The sequence below is a fragment of the Ips typographus genome, linkage group LG9, assembly GCF_016097725.1.
Source record: "Ips typographus isolate SLU linkage group LG9, UJ_Ityp_2.0, whole genome shotgun sequence".
Lineage (NCBI taxonomy): Eukaryota > Metazoa > Arthropoda > Insecta > Coleoptera > Curculionidae > Ips > Ips typographus.
In genome coordinates, this window is record NC_138430.1 from 4,703,771 (window position 1) to 4,730,498 (window position 26,728).

The 26,728-nt window shown below is 35.8% G+C and overlaps 1 protein-coding gene and 1 long non-coding RNA gene across 5 annotated transcripts; one reads left to right on the forward strand and one right to left on the reverse strand.

The window, feature by feature from the left end:
* The first annotated feature begins 623 nt into the window (after positions 1-623).
* On the forward strand, positions 624-26,724 carry trbl (tribbles pseudokinase 2). 3 transcript variants are annotated; one of them, XM_081986264.1, is made up of 5 exons: positions 628-892; positions 2,469-2,925; positions 5,444-5,733; positions 21,635-21,823; positions 25,424-26,724. In XM_081986264.1, exons 2-5 carry the CDS (start codon positions 2,563-2,565, stop codon positions 25,668-25,670), a joined length of 1,089 nt encoding a protein of 362 aa, XP_081842390.1. In that variant the 5' UTR covers positions 628-892; positions 2,469-2,562; the 3' UTR covers positions 25,671-26,724. The 3 variants fall into 3 exon arrangements, with proteins under 3 accessions (XP_081842393.1, XP_081842390.1, XP_081842391.1); XM_081986265.1 differs by lacking the exon at positions 628-892 and adding an exon at positions 1,999-2,214; XM_081986267.1 differs by lacking the exon at positions 21,635-21,823 and having other exon boundaries at positions 624-892.
* LOC145733451 (uncharacterized) lies at positions 16,809-17,332 on the reverse strand. Of its 2 annotated transcripts, none has more exons than XR_014179214.1 (3): positions 17,196-17,332; positions 17,037-17,139; positions 16,809-16,954 (listed from the first exon to the last, which is right to left on the reverse strand). It is a non-coding gene; the product is annotated as an uncharacterized LOC145733451 (long non-coding RNA). The 2 variants fall into 2 exon arrangements; XR_014179213.1 differs by having other exon boundaries at positions 16,809-16,909; positions 16,966-17,139.
* Positions 26,725-26,728: the final 4 nt, after the last annotated feature.

Sequence of the window (26,728 nt, forward strand, 5' to 3'; positions counted from 1 at the left end):
GCAGAGAGTACACTGGGAGAGTGGCGGCGCCGTGAGATTTTCATATTTTGCTTTCACCAAGGTTCACTCACCGCGCTAAAGAAATTATTGACCTACCGCAAAAAACACGATTTTGAATTCAAATCGAGGTTTAGAGTGGAATAATCATGTTTATTATACAGTGAATGTGTCGGTAGATTGATGGCCTTAATTTGACAGTTATACGTCATTGTGACGTCTCTAAAACACTCTACTCGCTTTATAGAGCGTGTAATCGGAAGCGCGGCCTCAAAATGTAATTCTCCACACAGTTTTAGAGATATTTCAAAAAGTTTCATATACATATTTTAAACAATTATATAGATGCTTGGTTTTTGCTTTAATTCTATTACAAGCACAATTGTAAGACACTAAATGCGGCAACAATGCTACCAATCAGTATTTAAAACTATTCTTCAAGAAGTCTTTTACAGCATACAAAACTAAACATATTGGCATTACGCCGCTCTGTATATGTGCAAGTTTCGCTGCTGAAAGAAAAAATCAATAAAATTCGATAATAGTGGCTAAATGTGGCAACCTGGCGCACGATTTCAGCGTTTTTTAATGGGAAGCGTCAACTCAAACGTCAACTTACTACCAGAGACTCAGAGACTACTACGGTTGGTTCGGCTACGGTTACTACTACGATCAGACGGGCCATGCGATCGGTAGAGTGCGCACGTTCGTTCGCTTCCTAACATCGATCTATCCATGGCTGTGCTTTGTTGTTCATTTGTTTCGCATTGACAGGCATCCACGGTGACGGTTTCGGACACCCGGCCGGGGGGAGTGTGATACTGTGATCAGTGTAATTATCAATTATTTTTGGATTAATTCAGTTTCGCATCGTCCAGGCCGAATAAAATTCAAGGTGAGTACGTGTTTAGTGAGTACGCAATGTCACTACTAAATAATGGGTTCTTTTTGACCTTTACAATAACAAATGCATGTCGCAATAACGCTTCGTCCAAGGTTTTTTTTTGGGTGTTCGATAGTTTCAAGGCGATCTCCTCGTAATTGACCCTGTTAATCTTAGTTTTTAGATCACCTTTAAAGGGCCCAAAATAGTGACATAACCTCAGTTTTTTAAACGTTATTTACATAACCATGTTAGGAGACCGGACATCCAAAATAAATAACAAAACATCCTACATGAATAATAATATTAAATCCTCTTCAGTTGGTTGTTTTATCATGCCCTCATATCTTTTATTAGCGTTAAGTCCATTAATTAACAGCCCCAAATTGTCATTTTCTTAGTAAATTTTTATTAACTAATATTAATAGAAAAATCAAATTGGCTATGGTTATTGGTTAGGCTATATTCCTAATTTGTGATTGGTCAAAAAAATCAGTAGGCCCTAAACTGCTTTTTTGACCAATCACAAACTACCCACTGTGTGTGTGTCATTCAAATAAGTTCTCATCCACAAACAACAAACAATTCTAACCACAAAAAAAAAAGATAAATGGCATTATTAGAAATTTGAACCTCTGGGGGTCTGAGGGAATATTAGTGAATATTATTGTTCTTTGTTTTAATTTTAATTTATATTATTTAGACACACACAAGTGTTTTTCTTGATCATTAAGGTGGTGGCACTTGTGGTAAGCTCCTTGTTCCTTTGCTGCTCTGTCTTTACCTTTTCCAATTTCTCTCTTTTTTTAATGGATGTTTCCTCAGATGGTTTTATCACATTTTTATAGTAATTATTTGAGTTCTAAAAGGTGCCACAGACACAATAACAATTAAAAATACTTTAATGTATAAGTATTGCAAATACTATAGTAATAATTATAATTTTCTGAGTTTTAAGCTGTAGTAACATAGGCCATCCTTTTTTATCAAAGTGTGTTAAAATTATATTGCCACTGTGAACCCTCTATGTAGTAAACCACTGACTTCAAAATACGTCTAAAGTCAGCTGTCAAAATGTCAATTTAGTGTCATTCTGTCATTGTTCAGAAATGTTTATGGTTTCTTGGTTTCAATTTTATTGTTGTTTAGGGTCTTTCTGTCCAGTTTTTTGTGTTATCTTATTAAGTTTATGGTTATTTACCCCAGTAATTAACTTCCCCCTCAATCCAGTGGTACTGGCAACAAAAAATCTTTATTTCTAGTCTTTACTAACTGCAATGGAGTTCAGAATTGCCAAGGCAAAACTTACAGTTTTAATATTATTTTCTTTTAGGGTAAGTAGTTTTGTATAAAAAATGGTTATAAGATTGTGAGTTTTTCATAGTAATAGGTATTATTCGCGTAACTCTTGGCATAAATCATGAGAAAAAAATTTGTTTGGTCTTCCATCAGTCTCAGAAATGAGTAGGGTTTAAGAAGCTTTGTTTTGAGTTTTCTGGTTTCAGGAGGCAGTTCTGGTTTACAACAGATGATGATTACTTAATATTAAAATGATAATCAGTTAAGAAAGGCATTTTTTGAATTTCAGACTCACCAACTAGGCAACTCCCTGTCCAGCTACAATTACAAACACCACCACCACGACTCAATTCAATCTTTACCGACATTCCAAACGGAAAAAAATGTCGAATGTACAAGATGCCACAATAACAGCAAACTCGGTCGGCACAATTCAGGACATCGAAAAACTAACCGGAAACGATGGACTGAGCCTGGATACGTCCGGTAGGGACGTGGTGTTGGCGGACACGGTGATCCAAAAGATCCGGATCAGTAATTGTGATAATATGCGGAGGCCGTTGGTGAGTTTGAGCGGGGGTGGGAAAGCGACCCCATCAAAAACTGTGATAAGTGATCAAAACTGTGATACGGATATCGTGGAAAACGCCCTTGTGGCCGACAAGTATCAATTGTTCGAACAAGTTATCGGTAGTTCGTTATTTCGATGTGTGGATGTGAAAACCAAGCAGGAGTTAGTTTGTAAGGTGAGTTGTTTTGTTACCAAAATCACGTGATGTAAGCATAAATATTGTGGTATGTTGCCAATCAGCAACTTTCCGTTGATGATTTATTCAAATTTACGCAGATTTATAGAATTACTCAAGGTTATTATTGTCATAGGTTCACGTTTTCATGATAATCATCAGGCGATGACGTCATTTCCGCATTACCCTAAACAGCTTCAGGGTTTTTGGATAAGGTTTCACAACGTTTCAACATTGTACTTTCCCACATTATCAAATAGCTTGTGTTACCAGGACCAGTTCCGCATTTCCATTTTTCTATTATTTTACCCTCTATGATAGAGTGGAGGGTGTGAAAGTGGATGCTGTCTAGCCATTCCAGTTTTCCTTCTCTTGTTCTGTCCCCTGAAACTGGTTACTGCCCTACTGTAATTTCAAATATTGTAATTTATTTATGGCAAATATTGAAACCTTTGTTCAAGGTTAAGATTAACTTTAATGTACGGCGATTGCAAAATATACAGTTTTTTTGGCTGGCCATATTTATTTGCTGGATCTAAAAATATCAAGGTTACGCATATACACACATATTGAACAGCCCTGAAACCGGCAATTTCGTACTTTTTTCCAAACGACGATCAAAGGTGAACCACCATTTATTTTCGGCTCCAAAGCAATTTTATTGTAATAAGGTCCATGATCGTTGCCCACGACCTATACCAAAAACGGATCTGAATGATTGGCAACAATTTTTTCTCTGTTTTCATTTCTAAACTAAACATACAGAGACAGGTAGGTGTGGTGCGAAGGCAAAGGATTGTCTGATGCAATTTTCGGATGACGAAACCTGTTCGACCGCGATCTACTTATTTGATTTGAATGGCCGTTATCGGAGCTAATCAAATAATATGGAGGTACTTTATTGAATATTCCAAAATTCCAATACTAAACGCACAAGTGTATTTCTATGTTCATGATTGATTCAGTTTTATTCCACATTCCTGATGTGACTTTTCCAGCTCAAGCAAGTCCAACCCAGTAAATTGTGGAAACTTGAAGGTTGTGTTGGGTAATATCCCCAAGATGAAACTGTGGAAGAACTCTAAAGTTATTTCCTCACTGATTTCTGTTGATGATCTTACACTCTCTACCAGTGAGGTAATAGGTACTTCTTTCTTTTCTGCTACTGATTTTCTATTGAGAGCACAGTCTTTCACTTTGACTTTTGACTAGAAGAGTGTTAAAAGTTTTGATAAGGTTAACAGGGGCAACCATCAAGCAATACTATGTGGAAACAAATAAACAAAAAGTTACATATGTAGGTATATAAAACAATCGCTGAGTTGGTCATTAAGAAATCGCTGTTGTATGATCGCTTTTTTGCAACCTGTTTGTGAAAGATCTGTTTCGAAACTAAAAAGGATTGGTCTTTTAGCTTTGGTTGTAGTAATCATTTATTATTGAATGTGCCATTTAAGGTGAATTAATATATACAGAGCGATTGTGTTGAGTTTGAACAGGCAAAACTATTTGGTGAACAAAACTTGGGTAATCGAACTATTTTTTAAGTTATTTGCTTGGCGCGTAGCGACACCTATGCAAAGCTCCTACACTGAATAAAATTATAGCAGCACATTTCATTGGCATTTTAAGTTAATAAAGTACGTAATTACAACCTTACGTTGCCCCGTACCTACCCACCAATTACGGTAACTGTTTAACAAATAATTCTTTTGTATTTAGCTCTGTAAAAACGGGCTGTTACCTTGACAATTGCGGGCCGTTACATCACATTTGAACGCTGTTGGGCAATTTAGTTTTAAATACAAATATCAATTTGTAATAATGGATTTCTATGTCAAGGATCACTGATCCTATGTTTAAGATGAGCCAGTTTCTGTTAGTGAATTACTTCCTAAAAAATCCTTCAATTTGATTGTGATGGACTCTCTATTCAGTATCACCCTTTCCATTCCTTTACATGTGTTGAAGTAATGGGAAGGGAATCGTTTTGATACTTACAGTTGACATATGGTGGTTCACAGGTGCTGGATACGTCGGGTGGTGATCGTCGTGAATCTGAAAGAATAAAAATTTATTACTAAACGTAATAAACAATCAACAGAATGCTGTTCAGAACAGACGGCCTGCAAAGCAAGAGACTACTAGATGATGTACCATGATAAAGCATTGAAAGCAAAAGCTTTTTTCTGGGTACCTAAACATAATCAAGTTTCTGACAGAGAAGAATTAAGTTTGCGTTTCTGCAGACTCTATATGCAGAACAATGTGACTTTCTAAGGTAATGATGAATTCCTTGGAAAGATTAACTTGAAAGGAGTAATCGTGAATTGGAATCTACCATTTGGCTGGACCTTCCCAATGTCCAAACTATTTGATATGACATTTGCACAAGCAAAGCTAAATATTTTAGAATTTGGTGGCTGTTTGAACTGATGAACTTATGTGTTACACTAAAATACGGAAACGAATAATTTTTGTTGAATTAACTTCTAAAATGTTTTTTTTTTATTTTTAGGTGGTGTCCAGAGACAATCATTCGTTAATATCGGCGCATTATCGAATGGACGCGCATCCGCTCATCCAATCACTGCACGAGGTTGTAGTGGGACAACGTTATCTGTATCTAGTTTTTCCAAATGCGCACGGAGATTTGCACACGTACGTAAGACAACGGAAACGACTGCGCGAGAGCGAAGCGCGCAGACTTTTTAAACAAATCGCCGAAACGGTGCAACTGTGCCACGAAAACGGCATCGTACTTAGGGACCTGAAGCTGAGGAAGTTTGTCTTCGCAAATCCTGAGCAGTAAGTATAAATCATTTTCTTTTTAAAAAGTGGCAAAAATTAGACTTTTTTCGCACTCACATACATTGTCGATTTGGTAGATTAAGGCCCTTAACACCGGAAATGGTCGAAATACAAAAGCAGCTGCACAGATTATGGGCAGAATGTAAAATTGGCAACGGAAACGAACACATCCTCTTTGTTGTACACCTCAAATCGGACTGAAAGTTTCCGGCCGGTTTTTGTCATAAGCACTAAAAATCAGTACGATTTAAGGCTGTGATATTGTTATTTCGAATGCAACATCCGGCAAAGATAATTCATTCTCACACAAAAAGAGTACTCTATTGGTGTTTCAAGTTAAGATCGAAGCGCCAGTTGAACTAAAATCGGGCAACCCGTTCCTAACCTAAGTATAAATAATACTGTGACTTCATATTTATGAAACCAGTGCTAAATTCTTAACCAAAATCAATGTAAACAAAGGGAGAAATGACAGTTGGAATAATAATATCTTGAAACACCGAATAGCCTCTAGTAGTAAGTTTATAATAAACAGTTTAAGGTGTACAAAAGTTAAATGCGAAACAGATAGAAAAAAATACAAAGAAGTAGATAGGTACTTAATTAACATTGCTTGATATCTTATGCTGATGAGGCTTGAATCCTTATTACTAAACGCTAGTTAATAGCTTTTAGTGAAAAAAATAGATTGCCTTTTAATTTGATCTTAAATCTGAAATATCATTGTTGATGGCGTTAACTAACACTTTACGCAATAGAAAAACGGGACATACGTGGTACAATGAACATGAAACCCAATGCTATCGGTATCATTTTAGGTAATACCTTAACACAACCTTGGGCAGTAGCTTGAAAGGGATAATTGACTATAAGTTTCGTCACATGGCGGAAATCAAATTGTCTATCAAGAATGAAAGTCAATTGTGTCGAAACTGATCTGAAAAGGATTCCCGGCTAAATCGAAGGATAAACGCAAACCAGATTGGTTTTGTTATTGATGCAAATTTTGCCACACACTCTGTAATTAATTGTCGATATCCTTTTGTAAAGTTACGACATTCTATAACACACATTAATCATTGCCTAAATCGATATTTCACTACGTGCAACCCACAGTAGCGACTTGCTAAATCTCCAGTTTAGTAATTGCTGGCAACGCAAGTTTTAGATGGATTTTTGTAACCTTTAAGAGGATTGTGTTGTCGCGGTTTACAAAATAACCTGCATATGGTGTAACTAACGTCGGATTTTTCTTTGATTACAATAGAAGTTATCTTTGTTTGAATTGCACGAACATCAATCTTTTAAACGACGATTGTTTAGGTAGGAAAATTGCTTCTGTTCTTATATGGGTGAATGTTTTGACAACAATCACGGCCGCTTACCCTTTCGCGTTGCCACAACTGACACGTACAATTACTCAAGATGAAATAGTGCAACAAAATCGAAATGCTAAATTAATAATAATAAAGTGCTGACCTTTTAACCGCGAGAGCGCAATCGAGAAAATCAATGGGACCTACATGAGAAACACACGAATGCCATTGCCCAATCCCTTTCGTTTTATTAAAAAGGGGGTCTCTTGTGTACTTTTCAAAAACCGCGCCCTCTTCTTGCTTCATTTTGTTGACCTCCACTTACCACCCTTTGATCTTTGTACTGGTTACGAAACTTTATTCTAATTAGCCAAATTATATTATTTTTCTTCATTGTTGACGTCAAATGAGTTTTTGTTTACCCTGGTCTTGTAAAAATTACACGAATTCAATTAATAAAAGCTTCTCTGCAATTATTTATTTACAACGCTGAAAAGAACTTCTTCTTCAAATTCATGGATCATTTACCCGACTTCTTGAATTCACCTGGCACCCCATCAACAATGACTTAGTGAGAAACTTGAATCCTTCACTGTGCAAGTATAAAAGAAACGATTTTGTGTAGCGTCATCGTTTATCGTTTAACCATTATCACTTTGTAATGTGACCATTCAGACATCTTAACCGCGTCCATTAACGTAATGACGAACCGGACCGGTACCGTAATAAATCACCTGGAATGCTTATCATTAACAGAGAGACTCAATCTGGATGAGTGAGTAATTAGGAAAATATTCCCGGAAGTGCTACTCTTTACTAGGGGAGATTAACATTCACACTCTTCGCTCTTATATCTACTGAAATTTACACATGTAGAGATTACAGCAATATGGTACACGACAATTTGTCAAAATGTCGATAAGCAATCACATTCGCCTTAAAATGTATTCATCTGGGTTCGGTTGCCTAAAGGCAACAGAGTTTGTGCAACGGCCCAAAACAACGCGGAGATTTAAACAATTTGTGCAACACTTTTGATGCAACAACAACGTATTTCGACACTTACACCTTAGCTATTTCTATAGTGGCCCGTGTGTGTGTTATACATAAAAATGATTAAAAATACCTGATCGTAAACTGGATGTGCGTAATACCTTGCCATGTATTAACTATATTTTTAGCATCTCCATTCAGGATCGTGAATGAACTTTTGTAGTCATTCGAAAAATATTTATCAAATCGAAAACTTCCACACTGATTCCTATAATTAAACAATTACAAAATCCTTACTCGGTCATATTACATTAATCAACTTTTTCGGTGCAATGAGTCGTGACGTTGAGCAAACTCGCCCAGTTAATGAGAACAAGCATCGTATAGGTCGGGCATTAGTGCGACAAGGACAACTCTCCTGATACGGATTCTCTTTCACAAATTGATATGGTTGTTTATTTGAAAGGCACGTGATATTTCGAAATGTACACAAAGTACGCGGTAAAACAGTATCACCAGAATTTTTTTTAGGCAGAAGTCAGGAAAATACCCCACTAAAAACCGGCTGTAATTTCGAAATTCCTTTAATATTATCAGTTAGTGGTTATAAACAACATATTATCAATCGTGGGAAAAGCTGGAAAAGGATTTGGTTAAACAGCACAAACATGTTTGCCTCTTCTGAAATCAAATTCCTTTGTCAAGTCACTTAAGTTTCGTCATGCGATTAGGAAGCAGCCATCAAAAAAACGAAATTGGGCAACTGACTGATCTCATACACGAGCATATCTGACTGAAGCATGTCTCATTTCGAAAAGGATTACCTCATCGTCCCACCTCGATCTGGTAAATCTATTAATATGGCACAGCCCGTAACTGCGTAACGGCAATTTTCGTGATGTGATGTGTGAGCACGTACTTATTTGTCATAAAACATGTTCAAACAAACGATTCTTACAACGCAAATTGTCCAACCTTTTTTATGCCAGAACAGAAAAGGAAATTCAAATAGAACATGCTCTAAATTTTGTCTTTGATCTGTTTTCGTTTTCATTTTCTTAGAGATTTGACTAGCCCCAGTTGTATGAAACTGACTAATAAAAAAAGAATTATAGATCAACTGGTCATACAACAAACTTTTAGTTCAAACAGAATAGGAGGAGTCCTAGAAGATAAAACCAAACCTACTCCAGTCTGAGATCAAAAAGAAGAGGAAGAAAATCTTCAAGAGGGCTAAGCCAGTAAAGGTCTAAAGAATAGGATTACATCAGAATGATCCTGGCCAAGAACCAAAGCAACTTATGTTCCTGGTGAGGCTAAGTTGGCATTTGTAATGCGTACCAAGAATATTAACCAAGTGGCTCCTAAAAGGCTTAAAGTCTTCCAGCTGTGAAAGAGCTGTTAAGTGATTTTGATAATCCAATTCTGAGCTTGTAACACTGTAGAGGCTAGTTGACATCTGTCACACAAAAAATTGTGACCCTTTAGGACGCCTATGATTTACTATAAAATTATAAAACAAATCCGATTGTACAACAACTTGTGATGGGTTATCTCTCTTTCCTCACCGAAAAACCGAGACTGCAATGCGTTAATTTACGCTATTGCAAGTGAACGTGCAATTTGTTGAAAATTCTCTTGTCGATTTTACAACAGTTTACCTCGTTATTTACTAAACAGTTGATTGCAAATTTATTAACAATGTAATATTTTAATTATCTGGGTTCTTGGTTTCGATTTCAGGTTTAGGAAAATGTATCGTTAAAGGACGTAAATTGGTTGTCTCCTTGTCCATTTGGGACAAAGTCAGCTCCATTGAAACAAATCGTTCCCAGACGAAAAAAATCGCCAATACCGTACCGAAATTAGCTTCCTTTCGGAACCACACTCGGATGAACCACGTCTTTTTCTCGCTCTTACCAACAGGACCCGCGTTACACTGTCTCCATCTAAAAATGCACGAGCACGTGAATGAGTAATTGCTTTCGTATAGAACCTTGCCGGAACCTTAACCCACTTGCGTACTAAAGTTGCATTTTGTTTTACTCTTGGCCTTGTTTTTTTTTTATTAAGAGCCTACGTTCGTTTTAAGGTTACGTGGCGGTTGTTTTTTTGTCATAAACGGATGATACTGCTCTAGAAGTGCTCAACTTACGCAGTCTAGTTAACGTTGGCACCTGTAACAGTTACTCAAGAGCACCCAAAGGTAAAAGTAACCTCGATTACCCAACACAATCGGCGCAAATACATATTTCAATCAAAAAATGCAATAAAGACGTGTAATACACACCACACCTGCGTGCCCTACTTAAAATTAAGATTAATTAAACGTACTTTTAACTATTTCTAACATCAAAACGACGAAAAGCAATATATCAACCTGGTGCACATTGAAAACAAACAGTCCTTTGAGCAATGCTTGATACTTACATGCATCGATCAAGCTTTAAAAATAATGTAATGTGCTTTATTTAAAGGTGCAGAATGGTGTCATAGACGGCAAACTATTAGCAATTTTAATAAAACGGTTCTAATCGGCTCAAGGAGACAAACCTGTGATGGGAAGGTCTCAAGTTGGACCGTGATTGTTTCGAACTTTGTCCGTTACTTAACATTCTCGATTTAATAGTTGAGCATCGATTCGAAACGGTTTCAGTTGAAGTCAAGTGCATCGATCAAAAAAACATCTCAAAGACCGCAAAAAAATGTGATTCTGAGCAGAAGAGCGAATAGATTGCTTTGAAAAGATTTTCTGATTAAAAAAAAGAGTGAAGAAGCTGATGAGGTTTTGCCAAGCATTGAAAGCAAAATGGTACTAAAGTAGTTTCCATCGAGGACTTTTTAGTTTATGCTATATTAACGGATTTTACCGTTTGATTATTACCTACAATATAGTTTGATCAGTGAATCACGCATATCATTCCGTATATACAGGGGTTGAAAGAAGGATTCGTGATCTGTAAATTTTCTGTAAATATAGTTCTCTTAAGAAATCTCCATGTTTACCAAGTTTTAAAACTAGGGAGTTTTTGCGAAATTGAGCCGAGGAATGCCAATGCAATAAACCGTTGAATTGAGTAATTGGCCACACTAATCTAACAGAACACTGACAGAAACAAGTTGCACAGTCGGCATTTCATGTTTATTAATAAATCCTTATTTTGAAATCCAAATTAACTGCCCGGCAGGTCTGTGATGTGTGTATTTCGAAATTATGAGGGCAGAAAAATTAACGCAGGTGCAAGGGTAGTTTAACCTGTCGATTTAGACAGGTTTATAATCGATGCAAGTTATGTAAGGAGGAATATCGAGTTTAGTCTATTATTATTGCAGCAGCCAGGTTGAATGTTGTTACATGATGGAGAAAGACGGAATAACACGCGTTCGTTGCACTATTACGGAAGGCCGATGCATAATTTTACTTGAAATATCGGTCAAATTATTCTATATTTTGCACTCGATTGCGAGAATAAGGTGCTTTTTGTGTGTTTCTGTTTGTTCATTGGCGTAGGCCTGAAACACATTGAAATTGTTTTGTGCATGTTTATTTCCTCAACACTCTCTAAATCTGTTAAATGTCCTCCAGCCGCCAATTTCACCAAGTAACTCTGTTTCACCCAATTGTCACTGTCAATATTTAATCTCCTGTAGGAGAAACAAAACGTGGTAACTCTGACACTAATGATTCAAAGTAATAGGGAAAGCTAGATGCAGTTTGAATGTTTATTCTGGTAATAATATGTATATCAAGCGAGGTCGTTATCCTCGTTGACTCAATAAAGCCGTAGGACGATAGCGTAAGAGGTTTTTTGCCCGTCACTGAGATTTCTAAACTATTCTACTGTTAGATAACAGTTCCCTCATTACGGCGTAATGCCACGAGCAATCATTTACCTTACAATTTCTCCACTTTTCCGCAATATTCTGCAAATGCATTTTTTTGCACTTTCTTTCCGCCATCGTTCATTGCACCGTGCCCATTTTTGTCTACGCGAATCTCAACGCTCTAGCGACGTTCACCTATCACTTTCACGAAAACCAGTCCGCGTTCGCCGATTGCGGTTTTATTCAATTAATCGATTAGTCGAGAATTAATAATAATGATAATCGTTGCTGAAATTTTGCACGTTTTTGTGCTGCCATTTCGGTGTGTGGAAAATCAAAAACAGCGGAAGTGGACGCAATTTTTGGGATTATCTAATATTCTCATGATTTTTCGATTCTGGTGTTTAGTTAGGTAGTGAGTTAGGCGTGAGTCTCAACACTGTTACTAATTTGTGATTCGACAAAAAAAGCAGCAAGCTGACTGAGCTGAGATTTACGTAAATCTTACACATGTAGACTTTGTGTACAGGGTTTTTCAATGAAAAGTAGCCACCCTGAATACCTTCCAAAATAATTTCTCTGTTAAAAAATGCTAAGACACGTCAACAAAGATTGCAAGGGGGACATCTTTTTACGTAGGATTTGAATTTCTGCCATCAGCCCCTTTGCCGCCATAGCCACCCCCACTATAAATTAATTGGTCATCAGTCTTAAAGTTGATGCAAAAATTCATGGAAACTGATTCAGTGACAAACAAAAAACATCAACCTGAAAGACAAATTATCAATGAACCAATTGAAGTTGCTGTTTTGGGACACGTTGCAATGGATAATAATCAGTCTTTAAATCAAATTTCCCATGCATCGGGTGTTTCGACAAGCAGTGTATAGAGAATTTTAAAAAAACAAATTTTCATCCATACAAGGTAAAATTGGTTCAGAAATTAAACGAAGATGACTATGATAGAAGACTATAATTTTGTGAAATTATGTCTACTAATCTGACAAACAACGTGAACTTGTTGTACAATATTTGCTTCAGTGATGAGTGTATGTTTTTTTTGAATGGAGAAGTGAACAGGCATAACTGTAGGTATTGGTCAGACACGAATCCACATTGGTTTAGGGAAACCCATACCCAATATCCAGAAAAACTTAATGTTTGGGCAGGTATTTTAGGAGACCACATCGTTGGTCCGTTTTTTATTGACGGTAATTTGAATGGCGCTACTTATCTTGAGCTTCTTGACACCACTGTTGATCCAACCATAGCAGAGCTACTAGAAAATGATGAAAATTTATTTGAAAATCAACTAATTTTCCAACAAGCCGGTGCACCTCCACACTATTCACTATTCACTCACCCGTTCGAGAATATCTGAACAATCGATTTCCTGGAAGATGGATTGGTAGACGTGGTCCCCTGGAATGACCTGCGAGATCACCCGACCTCACTCCGTTGGACTTTTTTCTATGGGGGCATTTAAAATCTAAATTCTATGCAACACAGTCGGCCAATATTGCAGACCTTAGGCAGAGAATAATACATGAATGCCGACAACTGACACCGCAAGTCCTCACAAATGTTCGCGAACTCTTCCAAAGTCGCTTGTATTATTGTATGGAAGTTAACGGAGGTTATTTTGAGCCATTAATTAAATGATAACCGCTATTTGCTATTATTTCTGCAGTTAACAAAAAATAAACACAAAACGTATTTTTTATTTTTTTTGGTCTAAATTCAAAGCAAATGTACAAATAAAATGGTGCAATTAATTCCTTATGAAATACCCTTAATCTAATTAAAATCTAAAATAATGAGTCCAATTTTTATCATAACACTAGTACAAACCACATGACTTTCATAGTGAGTTTTGTAAGAGCAATTGAAATAAATGTAAAATTACTCAAATCAATGGTTTCTTCAATTCTATAGTTTCTCCAGAAATTTGAATTGCTTTCAAATTCAATATATTCTCAGTTATAGTGGTAAGGACAAAAAAATGTAATTACCAAATATTATTGCCATCTGTTGTGACTTTGCACATTAGCAGTCATCAAACCGTGGCAACTGGACACCAAATTCAATCTCAATGATTATCCAACAGCAGATCCCAAAAAAAAGGCACACAAAATCGTGAGGACAATGAAAATGACCAAAAAACACTTCCTGAATCCCAAAAACCAGTCGTCTAAAAATTAATCGGTCCCCAAGAATCACGCCATTGCGAAACCGACTCACGGTCACGGTCTTCGCTCGATTTATTCCAGTTATTTTGTTTTTTCTTCGTAAAAACGTACACCAGGTCCGTATGAATTTCTGTGTAAACAAAACGGATCAGGTTACTGTGCTTTTGCTGTTTTGTCCAAAACAGGAACTCGTGTGAGTGTGTGCCATGGATTGAATTTCCGTATCGGGTTTCTAACTACGATTCCCGGAAAGCTTAGTTTCGAACTTGTGGTGTGATGAACTTGATTGGCATGAAGATTTCGCGTAGAACGCGATCTAGATAGTGCTATCACCTATCACCATCAGGCTGGGTCATCGTCCAAGCCGAAGAAAGTTCTTTACAAGTCTTGCGTCAATGACGATTATTCAAAAACGATATGGTGCAACCATTTTTTTTTAAACAAACGAACTGTTGGCCAAGCCTGCTTGTTGCATACTGTTAATCGGAATTCACAGTTATAATTTTGAAATCTCTCCTGTAATTACTTCTACTACTAAAAGGATGACGAACAAAAACGAGTACGCTTTGTGTTTATACATCTGCTTTCAGTTTACCTGAATAAAAAACCTACACGTTTCCGCTTTTTACACTTTTTGGTGTGGTTGGCAGAAATATCACTTGGACAAATAGCGTATTAAAAACCACCAAATTTAGGAAAAACAAATAAATTTCCTGCCTTTGCTATACCTGAATCTCCCACACACGCAATTATACCGGGCTTTAGTCCGCATCTGCCACCTTCTTTTATTATCCCTGTACCTAAATGCGAGAAGAGACCTTTTTTCATCCGATCCGCCTTCGAGGTTGGCTGGGTCTTCGTTTTTTCCATGGGTTTTTTTTTACCCGGGTTTGGCCAAGTGTTCAAAACATCTGCCACGCGACCAGGTCACATGATACCCCTCGACAAAAGATCAAGAAACCAGTCATTTGATTCCTCTTTTTTACATTCGGTCGTGTTTATACAGGGTGGTCCAGTTTTAAGTGTCAATAATTCACCATTCGATAGCCAATCAAAAAATAAGTTGACTTGCATTATGTAATTTTTCTGAAAAACGTTTCCTAAGGAACCTACAGTCCTTCAAATTTCAATTTAAAAAATTGTTTTATAGTGTAAAACTGAACATTCAAGACTTGTGTGAGTCCAAATTTGTACCGAATAGTCTAAAAACTTGCTATTTACTACTAGGAATAGTCTTATATCCTGGTCGAGTGTCTGAAACTGGATTTCAAGAACTAAAAACAGTCCGGAAATCAAGACAAAGATTGTATTGTGCATGAAACTCATTTTTTACTTCTAAAGATAATCTAAAAGTTGACTTTTAAAGCTAGAACTGACTTTACTAGGACTAAGAGAGTCTAAAAGTCTACTTTCAGGACTTCAATTGGTGTACAACTCAATTTTCGGGATTGGAACAAGTCTAGAAGTAAATTAAATTTTCGGACTATTTCATTTCCAAATATTAGTTCTCAAGACTAATATCGTAGCATTTGATACCAAAATTGTTTACTTTTATTACTGAAGAAACTTGACTTTTGGAAATAGTCTTAAACTCGATTTTTCCGTCTTTAAAAGCACTAAAAACAGTCTGAATTTCTTAGAGATGCTACAATTTATTGCACCTATGATGAGTGTAGAAGTCAATTTAATACTGAAGAAGCTTGAAATAACATTTTCAAGACTATGGAGAGCGTACAAACTGGCTTTTAGACCTGATAAGTCAAAAAATGTTTAGCACTGAGGTGTCTAGAAGTCAATTTAATAGTGACAAAGCTTGGAATGCCATTTTAAGAGAATGAAGAATGTGAAAATTGTTTTTAAGTTTGCTGTGTCAATAACTGGGTAAAGATAGTCTTGAAACTCGATTTTCCAAGCTGAAAGCAGTTTTGAAACACTAAAAATAGTCCAGAATTCTGAGAAAATTGAAAGCAAAGTAAAAAGCAAGAAAAGTTAGTTTTCAAGACAATTTTCATGAAAATAATGTCAATGTTCTCTATCTAAGACTATTTTCAAAACTAAAATATTGAAATTTGTCTTAAAAATTAAAACTTACTTCAAATGCAAATTTTAAGCTTCTGATATTACTTTTCATTAGTTCATAGTCACTTTTTGGTGTTCAAGGCAATTTTTAAGGTTGAAATGTAAGAATTTGTAGTAAAAAATTCTAGAAAAAGTAGTTTTTTATGTCTACAAGTACAAATCAATTTTCAATATTAAAGTCTCTCAATTTGCATGAAAACTGGTTACAAACACAATTTTTAAGCTTCTGAAATCAATTTTTATCTTTTCTCAGTCAATTTTCAAAACTAAATTCTTTCAGTTTGTCTGGAAACTATGAATACTAACTAAAATTAAATTTTTTAAGCTTCTTAAGTGAATTTTCTGTTTCCAAGACAATTTTTAAGTTGGGTTGGGTTAGTTTTGGGTCTTTGAAAGTAATAATTGAATTATATCATAAAAGAAGTTTCAAATCAGAATTTGATAAGAGATAATTTCTTTTTCATCGTAAACAATGAAATTAAATCATTTTTCAGGAAAATTACATAATGCATGTCAACTTATTTTTTAATTGGCTATGGATTGGTGAATTATTGACATTTAAAACTGGACCACCCTGTATGGCATGGAAAGATCAGTGCAGAATGTTTAGCCCTAATGAGGGTTGAAGACAATAGATTTTTAGTGTAAGCAGTTTCTCGTCAAATCACTGTATTTTAAATGTTAATTTATTCATTTTGCGTTATGTGTAACACTCTACTTTTTCTGAATTTCAAATGTAAACGAGGGGAAGAAATATTGCCACCATATTATCTGAAACAAGCCAATTTGGTATTGCAAAGCGTTTACGTCGTGTACCTTTAACAAACATAATGGTCGTGTTTCAAAACGGAATTCTTAAATACGGCCATTGAAAATATCATTAAAATCTGGCACCTACTTGAGATTGGCAAATCCCTCTCGAGTGTTGCTACAAGTGCCCGGTTCGCTCGAAACAAATAATAATATTGGCCCGTAATAACCACGTTCCGAATTGTTTCAACCTGCAATTTGTGAGCCCTGACAGTTTTGTTGCCGTAATCACTAGTGAAATGCTAACCAGATATTTTCCGACACCTAAGCTCCTGGATACATATTGCATAAAGTTGTTATTGCTCCATTTATTTATAATACTCTCGAAGTTCGATACGGTTTCTCAACGTTTGCCTTGTCAATATTGACTTTAGTACCTGCGAGGTATTATTTCATCGGAATGTGAACCGAAACTTGTTTCCCAGTTTGTGTTAAAGGTGTGTGTGTGTTAGTATCACGAAAATTTGTATTTTCAAGTCATCCCTGTGACTCACTAATTGAATGTAAATAATATGCAGTTTACGAAAACTGGAGATATTAATGATGGTTCTTGTCTACCACACTGACAAATTTCCCATGTACAGAACCTGTTTCATTATATTCGATGAAGGATTATAATGACTGAAACGATAAAAATGCAAATGGGACCACAAAACAATGATTGCAATTTTGTATGTTTTGATGAATTTCAGTATTCAATCTAAAGTAAAAGTCTACACTCAGCAATCTCAACACTATATGTGGACTTACCATGAAGATTATAGGTACTGATTAGATACAGATTGATGACAATGACAACAATAGTACTTCCTGTCCAGATCGTATTTTTACTACTTGTTAGTTGAATTATGCAGCATAAGGCCTAATACTTTCACAACTCTGAATACCTAAACTGTAGGAGACAAAGTTGGAATACAAATCTGTAAACGGCCTTCCACAATATTATTGTTGCGTGAGTAATTAAAATACTTCCTGAACGTTTAGAGTGCGTTCTTTGTTTGTGTTGACTTCCTTTGTTTTCTGAGATGACCACTTCCTATATGTTTTTATCAATTACTTGAGTCAACGAACCAGTTAGTAGTGTCATAATAAGACTGAAATTTGTATTGCTATTTCAAAGAAACATCCATCAAACCCAAGAAATATTTATACAACGCGATTTCGGCAACGTTTCCGTTATTAATACGACCTCGCTTGACCTCTTGGCGAATCAGAAATTTCTTCACACAACGTTAAAAGAGGTCAAGCAAAAGATTCTTACAGTATTGTCTCTGTTTAACGTTGACTAAACACAATCTTATAAGCGTTTTATAACTATTCCACTTTCTTAACAAAGATTTTCAAAAAATTGCACTTTCTTCTAACTGAAGAGGTAACATTTCACCGTGTAATTTAACTAATTGCATGTTTCATGCACACGTTAAACTTTCTTTAATTTTTCAACTAAGTGTACTTTCTGTTTATCAGAAACGCGTGTTTTTAAATTTAATTGATAATAGTGAAGACACTTATTACAATTCTCAATTTTTAAAGTTCACCATGAATTGATATTGGTGGTAAATCTTTCAGCTGTAATCCTGTAAAAGATGTACCAGGACTAGCCAATAAGAGACCGGAAATCTCCCCAATAGGAAAAAGTTGACAGAAGCCAAATGAAAAAAAGAAAAGTGACTGTGAAGTCCATGAGCTTTCCAACTTGTTGTTCAACGCATTTTACCAGGTTTTGAGTAGAAGTAAATTACAAAACAGTGCTGCAGACAACGCTAACAGAACGGAAATTACACAAGAAGTAAATACAAGAATTGAAAAACTAAAGAAAAGAAAAGCTGATGGAATACATAATGAGTTCCTAAACTATGAGGGACCAACATTACACACATGGTTACTAAAATTACTTGAGAAATTAATAATAACAACTGGGAGAATCTCAGAAGAACAGAAAGCCTTGTACTGTCGATACTTAAGAAGGGCAACAGAAAAGACCCAGAACTATAGGGCTATTAATGAAAAGCACTCTGAAACTACTAACCGCAATAATAAAAGACAAATTAGACACAGCAGAAAAACAACAAGGTTTTAGAAAGAATCGCAGCACCGTGGATGTAACATTCATTGTCAGGCAAATAGTGGAAAAGTCAGTGAATACAACAAACCCTCATACAAGGGCTTTGTGGATTTGAGAAAACAAAATAAAAATTATATTTCCAAACGGGGATACATACCTGTAAATGGAGGGATACGGCATGGAAACAGCCCTTTACTATTCAATGTAATAATGGATAAAATAATAGACGAAATGAAGAAGCGAGAAGGATATAGAATGGGGACTCAATATAGTAAGCTATGCGGATGACGCACTATTGGTGGCGGATAATGAAGACGACTTACAAAGACAACTTCACACGAAATGAAGACTCTAAGAACAATACAAGATAAGGATAAGGAAGGACACTTAAAGACAGACAAACAAATAAGAGTCATGTTGATCTGCAAAAATAATTATCCTTAGAGCAAAAGACTAACAGGAACCCAAGAAAAGATGAAAAGACAACAACAATCACAGAAACAGAATGAGTGGCAGACAAACAGAAGTTGTTCAGCGCTCATTTTAAATTTTAAGACTTTAGATGAAAGATGTATTGACTTTACCAAACACACACAAAGACAAAATTACCATTCTATAAGTTAAATTGACAGACTATCGTAACCATTGCTATCTTATTGAATATTCAAATGCGGTTTGTGCAAACCTATTATGTATATAAATCTTTTCAGTCTGAACAATATATACAGATCAGACCATTAGGAAAATCTTACGTCAACTACAAGCACAATAATTAATCTAAACTGATCGTACTTTCGAACACGCGAAACAATTAGCATTTATCAAACGCGTGTCAACACCAAGAGGACAATAATTGCCTAACCCCTTAACTGTGTGGTGAATGGTAGATAGCCCTCAAAATTGTCACGTGACTGTACTGTTATTGATCTGGTAATAGACCACGTTGGAAGAAAGTAGCCAACCAAGCGGCGTCCTCGACTAGGCCGTAGCCGAAGACTAAAATCGCGCATAGATATGCGGAAGTGCCCCAGATCGCAGCCGGGGCCACCGGAGTCATCGACTGGAGCTAGGTCTGGTCGGCGTTACGGCCAAGGCTACCGTCGAAGACTTCCGCCGCTCGGATCCTCACTTTGTCGGCCTTGATTTCAGGATTTGGTGTGCAGGGGAGGAATTCGAAATTAGTTAGGCTCAGTAATTCCATATGTGACTCGTCGTTTATATAGCGTTTAGGCAACTGTTTATTACAAACCTTTAAGTACATATTTAATTATAAACAATTTTTACGCCTAATTTTAGCGGGTTTCAGCAAAACCGTGTTGCGCCATGTTTATCTTATGCGGTAATGTAAGCCGTTCAAATAGAATTTTATTGTTTTCATTAACTAGGCAGTAAATATGTTGGCTAATTAAAGGATTGGTATAGTGTGTGGTGAAATTCAGGAGGTCAATTATATATAAATGCTGAAATATGAAACTTTGAACAAAATTTGGTATTCATATATATTTTGTAAACAATAGAGGAGACCGATCAGGTTTATTCACCACTAATCTAAATTAATCTCTGTTTAACATTCTAATGGAGATTTTTAAAAAGTGTTGGTAATCATCGTCAACAACGCTTACGTGCTTAAAGTCAAAACACACGTTCCTAACATTGCGCAATTTTTCTCCATTTCTCACTAATAATACTTGGTGAGCCCTTTGTGGTTAACTAACACGTTCCAACTAGTTGCAACAAGTCAACTAAACAAGTTTAAAAATTTTAGATGAAGTCTTTCAATTAGCAACTTTTCAACCAGTTGGACTCTCTCTACGTAATTAAACCCGTTTCCAAGGTTCGTCCCGGTAAAACAGTACCCGTTTAAGTTCAAAAGAAATTACCATAAAGAATTTGAAACATGTACCTACATAGACAATGACTACTGCGTGCCATCCAAAACGTGTTAACGACCTTCCTGCAACAACGGCATAATCAATTGTTGTTTATCTACCCAAAAACGTGATTAGGCTTTCGTAACCATTTTTATATGACACCGGAGATGATAAAAACGTTTCCCAATTTGCTGGGAAAATAAAACATTGTTGCAAAATTTGGGCTTATCTCTTGTTACGGTTTTGCTAATAACCGAAAAAGTACGACTTGCTAAGTGATAAAACACCTCCGTATGGTTGTTATCTATAGGTTTGGTAAACACGATTTATACTGATTGCTACTCGCACCTTGTTTTTGAGCTTTCATCAAACTATAAGAACTTTTAGGATGGTTGGTCCCTTTAGGCACTGTTACTAAAACCAGAACAATACACAACGTCATATTAATATAGCATTGTTCGTAAGTCCTCATTAAACCATACTATTCGATTGATATACGTATTGTATTCCACTTTGCGTAATCGCGACTCAACGATTATTTCGATCCAAAAATTTAACATTAGGCAATCGAGGATGTGTGGAGATCATTTGTCGCAATACGTTCATTATATTCGAAAATAATTGGGCTAAAGTCGGGTTTCGTCAATACGTTTTATTAATACTACATCAGATGGATTTTAGATAACTTTTGTTGTATTTAAGAATGCCAATTTTTGTACACTTTGATTAGATAGTAATCTTTTTTTGCAGAACTGAACTGAAACTAGAATCTTTCGAAGACGCTGTGGTACTGGAAGAACCTGAATCTGATTGGTTGCACGATAAACGGGGGTGTCCGGCCTATGTCAGTCCTGAAATTCTCAAAGCGGGACAATATTCCGGCAAAGGCGCTGATATGTGGTCGTTAGGGGTTATTTTGTATACTATGTTAGTTGGACGGTAAGTTTTTCTTGTATAAATATTGAATTAAGTTGAATTTTTCGTTCTGTTTACCATAAACGTGTTTCAAATTCAATCGTATATACGGTCCTACAAGGCAACAAAAATTACTTTTTTTTTTCAATACTAGAATTAAGAAATATATCACTGAATCTAAAACATATTTAAAAAATGTGTCATTAGTTTTGATCTAGGTCCAATATTCAAACAAAAAAGTCACTTTTTTCAAAATATCTCAAAAAACTGATATGTAATGATAAAATGTCATTTTATTAAGGCAATGATTATGCAACTTTTCTCACATCTAACCAAATCTGTATTCTCCTCAATGGACGGTAATTTTGCTTTATTGACATTCATCATTTTAATGCAATTTTCCCACTCTTTTTTGTTCATTTGGGTTGTTTTGTCTTTTTTTTTCTTATAATGTGGCTGTTGTTCCCACATTTGGATTACACTAGACCATAACATGTGTATAAACAGTGTACAGTATCAAATATTAGTCTGAACAGTTAGCTTATCTGGTAATGTTATGCTTGACAAGTATAACAGTACTTCTTGAAATTCAATCCATACACGACACGATAACAATAAATATTTTTAAGGAATTTACGGTTTGATCATTAAGAACAGGAAACACACAATATTTGTAATTTCTATGATCCACTTTTGTTCCGAAAAATACGCGAAATATAACAATAACACGATTCTACGAACTGCTTATCGTTTTCTCGTTCATCTTTATCTGGTTCTGATGTAATAAAATACCTTTCATAGGTTTTGACGCAAACATCTCAGACAATTAGCATCTCCAGCAGCCTTGAACTTAAAAACGCCAACAGGAACCTATTGAAAAAAAAATAACTTGTTTACCCAAAAATGTAAATATTTGGACGCTGTTGCCATAATTCAAGGAAAATATTGATGTTATTGTCTAGGCTGATTTTTTTCGAGCCGATTGACTCACGCTTCTCGTAAATGGGTTGGAAGATGGAAGAAAAACAAAAACGACTCGGGACACAGCCTTCAGGTAGATATTTAGGAGCACCTGCCGAACGTCCAAGATAAAGAAAGCTAAAAAGCAAAAAGGGAAAAAAACTCTTTTTAATGCAGCCCTCATGCTACGCCACCGGCTACTGTCATATATGAGGGGCAGGTGGTCGAAGCCCAAATTAATGCGTACCATGCAATAATCTTGATTGGACGAGGTTTATATCTTCCAAACAACACTGCTCAACCAACTTTTTGTTTTAACATTTTTACACCAAGCATACGCATAGGCTATTGTAAAATACTGCTCATGATGTGCAGTGTATGTTGGGCAGGTGAAACACGTATACACTCTTTCAGTACAACCTCCAAAAACTTTGTTTTTTTTTTCCTAAAAGTTGTGCAAAAAGACGGGCAGATGCCGTTTAACTCGTAAATTACGGTGCACTTGAAGGTTTCTTCAACCACTCGCCCTGGCTGACACTTCACATGTTTTATGAGGGCAGGTGTGGCCCTTTAAGGGTTTATCGGAATTTTGTAGGGCTGCTTTTTTTCACCGTTTCTAATCGGACACTGACCATCTCGTCAAATCAACAGGTGGACGCCCAAATCTATATATGTTTTGTTAGTATATTCTTTTGTGGAAGTGATTTACGTCTATTACCTCTTGCTAAGAGGAGTCAAGTAGTGAACACCTGGTCACATTCCTATAAACCGTTCAAAACGTGATGATTCTTGCTGAAACCAGTCTATTACAGTCCAGTCCTGTTTTAAATTTGACTCTGAGTATTGGATCTACGTGATTGAGTTTGCATTCGGTTCATTGTTCAGGCGCCCCTAATTCAGATAAAAAACAATATTATCTCAATTAGGGTTTTTATCTTTAAACAGTGAACAAAAGCGTTTTCGATTGGATATTTACTGGATATTTGATAGAAAAGGGTACAGATACATTATTTTTGCACCAAAGTTGCCAATCGAATACGCCATAAGTCAGTTTTTCTGAATTACTTATTATTAACGAATCTGGAGTAAATTGCCTTTTGCACCCTTCAAAATTCTTTTGATTGCAATAGAAAATAAAACTTTTGAGAAAGCGATATCTTAAAAAGAGTGTGGGAAGTCCGCAGAAAAGATGGTTGGACTATGTCAAGGGATGCGCAGAAAGAAATGGTTCCGAGTGGCACAGGAGAGAAATTTGTGAAGGGCCCTGGGAGAGACCTTCATCCAGCAGTGAAAGAGGCTGAAGAAAAATTGTCTAAAAGGTTCAAGAGAAGAGTGTTAAAAAGATGAACGGCACAAAATCTTCAACAGAAGAGTAACTGATAAAAGAAGAGCGAAAAAATGTATTGAAATGATTTTGAGCCGGTTAATTGCCCAGAAAATTTCAAAAAAACACAAACTGATTAAAGAAGAGTAGAATAATTGAGTCGGCTCATCGGCTGTCTAAAATTTTCAAGGGTAAGTAAGTGATGAAAGAAGAGTGGAAAACTATTTTGAAGTGATTTTGGACTGGCTAATTGCTCAGATATTTAAAAAGAACACAAACTGATAAAAGAAGAATGTGTTGAACATTGAAATGATCGAGATGGCTAATTTATCGGAAATTTCAAAGGAAGAGTAACTGATAAAAGAAGAGCGGAAAAATAATATGCTGAAATGATTGAGCTTCCTGATGGTGCAGAAATTTCCAAAGAAGACTAACCGACAGGACCGTATTTACACAAAGCTGCAGGACATTCTCTGTAATATTTTTTTATTTGTGGTGCGGGCACATTAGCTGTAGCCTGTGCATAAATACGGCCCTGATTTAAACTTTCATAATTAGTCCCATAAACTATCACTTACAATCCAAACAAAATTGCTAAAAATAGAAAAACTGTGCAAAACAACAAAGATACAGTAGAGTGTATGGTTGGCTGCATACCTCGCCGCCACAAAATAAATTATTAATTTATATTACACATTTTTGGTATATTTCTTTGTAACTCTTTGACCGTTTTGTGCGTCTACAGGCTGTGTTTCACTCCCTAAACAATGAAAAAAAACTTGCTTGTTTTTGGGGTCAAACCAAAATATATTTGTTTCCAATGTTATTCAAACACACTGAAATCTGATCGGAGCTCATTAACTAGCCCTACAACCCTAAAAACCAAACGATGCGTAACGAACTTCCCATATGACTTTGCCTTGGGCCGATTTTGACTTCAAGATAATTAAGCCCCTGTACAGGTGAAACCAATATAGGGGCACATGTTGCTTGAAAACGGTGAGGGAGCGTCTTTGTTTGTATATCCGCATCTTTCAAACGCTACCATATGTTTCCTGTTGTTTTGATGTTAAACCCTATTTTTGCTGATAATAACCTGCGGTTTTCCTTCTTTATAACCTGATGGGAATCCACCAAACTTAGTTGAAATCGTAAAACTCCAGTTAGGTTATTCGCCTTATGTTAATTGCGATGAGAAAACCCGTAAAGCATAACGGGTAAGGTGTAGTCGACCACATTAATTAAAGTTATCTTCTAAGAATGATTAATGAATTAAAATGAACGTAATATTTAAACTACTTTTAAAAACAATAATTTATTAACAAACTGATTTATTTCAGGTATCCTTTCAACGATGCCGGTCACGTGAACCTGTTCGCGCGAATTTCTAGTGGTTCCTACATCATCCCCGATTGCGTGTCACCTAGAGCACGGTGCCTGATCCGTTCCCTGTTACGACGAGATCCAACTGAACGGATCACCTCCGAGGACATCCTGTACCATCCCTGGCTGGCCAGGACCGAACAGGAATGGGTGTCCAGGTCATGTGATCAAATGGTACCAGATTGCTCTTTAACTGAGGACTAAATTTCTCAATAAAAGCAATCTGGGTGTTTCGTGAGTGATATAAATTTTTTGAGAACCGGAAGTGTTTATTTATTTAGTTATTATTTTTATTATTATCAATAATTATTTATTATTATTTAATGCAGACGGTACGGTGGTTTTTTTGTCATCGTACTAATTAAGGTTTCTGCGTTTTGGCATTGTTTGGATTGCTGTGCGATCCAAATAGAAAACAAATTACGGTTGTGGATGTAAAAAACTAAATATGGTCCGTCTCACTTTTAGTTTTTTTTTAATAAAAAATACAGAAACCTAGTGGAATTCGTGTTGGATTTGGAGAATTCCTCTCAAAGTGTGCAATCCCTCAAAATCAGAGAGGAATTTGGCCAAATTTGACAGGAATTATTGTGCAAAGTCTTGTGCTGTGTTGTAGGTTTAAGACGTCTAAATGTAGGTGAATGTATAAGAAGCCATATTAAATTATTAAGCCTTTGTATATACAATCTCTATATAGTTTCTGGGTACCCGTTTTGTTAAATCTTTTTTCAAATACATACCAGACTCAACCACGTTATTGTGGTTGTTTGATTAGCATCACGGTGTACAAGACTGATGTATATTGTTTCTTTATTTATTTGCTTCTTTATTGTGTTTTTTTTAAATTAAATTTGGGGTAAAGTTTCGTTATCGCACTGACGTAATATTTCTAATTATTGCTCTATAAATTGAGGGACATATTGGAATTCTTAATTTTACTAGTGCCAAAGTTATATTTTCTTGTTTATTATTGAATTAAAATTATTATTAAATGTGTGAAATTGGTATTGTAGTGATCTCAATCAATTGTCGACACTAGTTTTGGTTATAAGAAGAATCATAAACTTAGTAAAACTTTCGAACTGATGTGTATAAGTTTCTGTTACAGCTTAAGTAGTTAAGAAATTACTTTATAGTGTACGATTTACTATTGTAAAAAATGGTGTAAATACGGCTTAACGGTTAATCATTGTTAGAAAATTGGATGGTATTTGCCCGGAAAATGTTGTTCGTAATAAACTATTTATATTAAAAAATATAGT

What these genes read in the sequence shown, in the direction of transcription:
- trbl (XM_081986264.1), top strand. Translation starts at nt 2,563, where the DNA reads ATGTCGAATGTACAAGATGCCACAATAACAGCAAACTCGGTCGGCACA. An exon ending in AGCAGGAGTTAGTTTGTAAG is followed by an intron (nt 2,926 to 5,443) that starts GTGAGTTGTTTT and finishes TTTTATTTTTAG; the next exon opens with GTGGTGTCCAGAGACAATCA. An exon ending in GTCTTCGCAAATCCTGAGCA is followed by an intron (nt 5,734 to 21,634) that starts GTAAGTATAAAT and finishes CTTTTTTTGCAG; the next exon opens with AACTGAACTGAAACTAGAAT.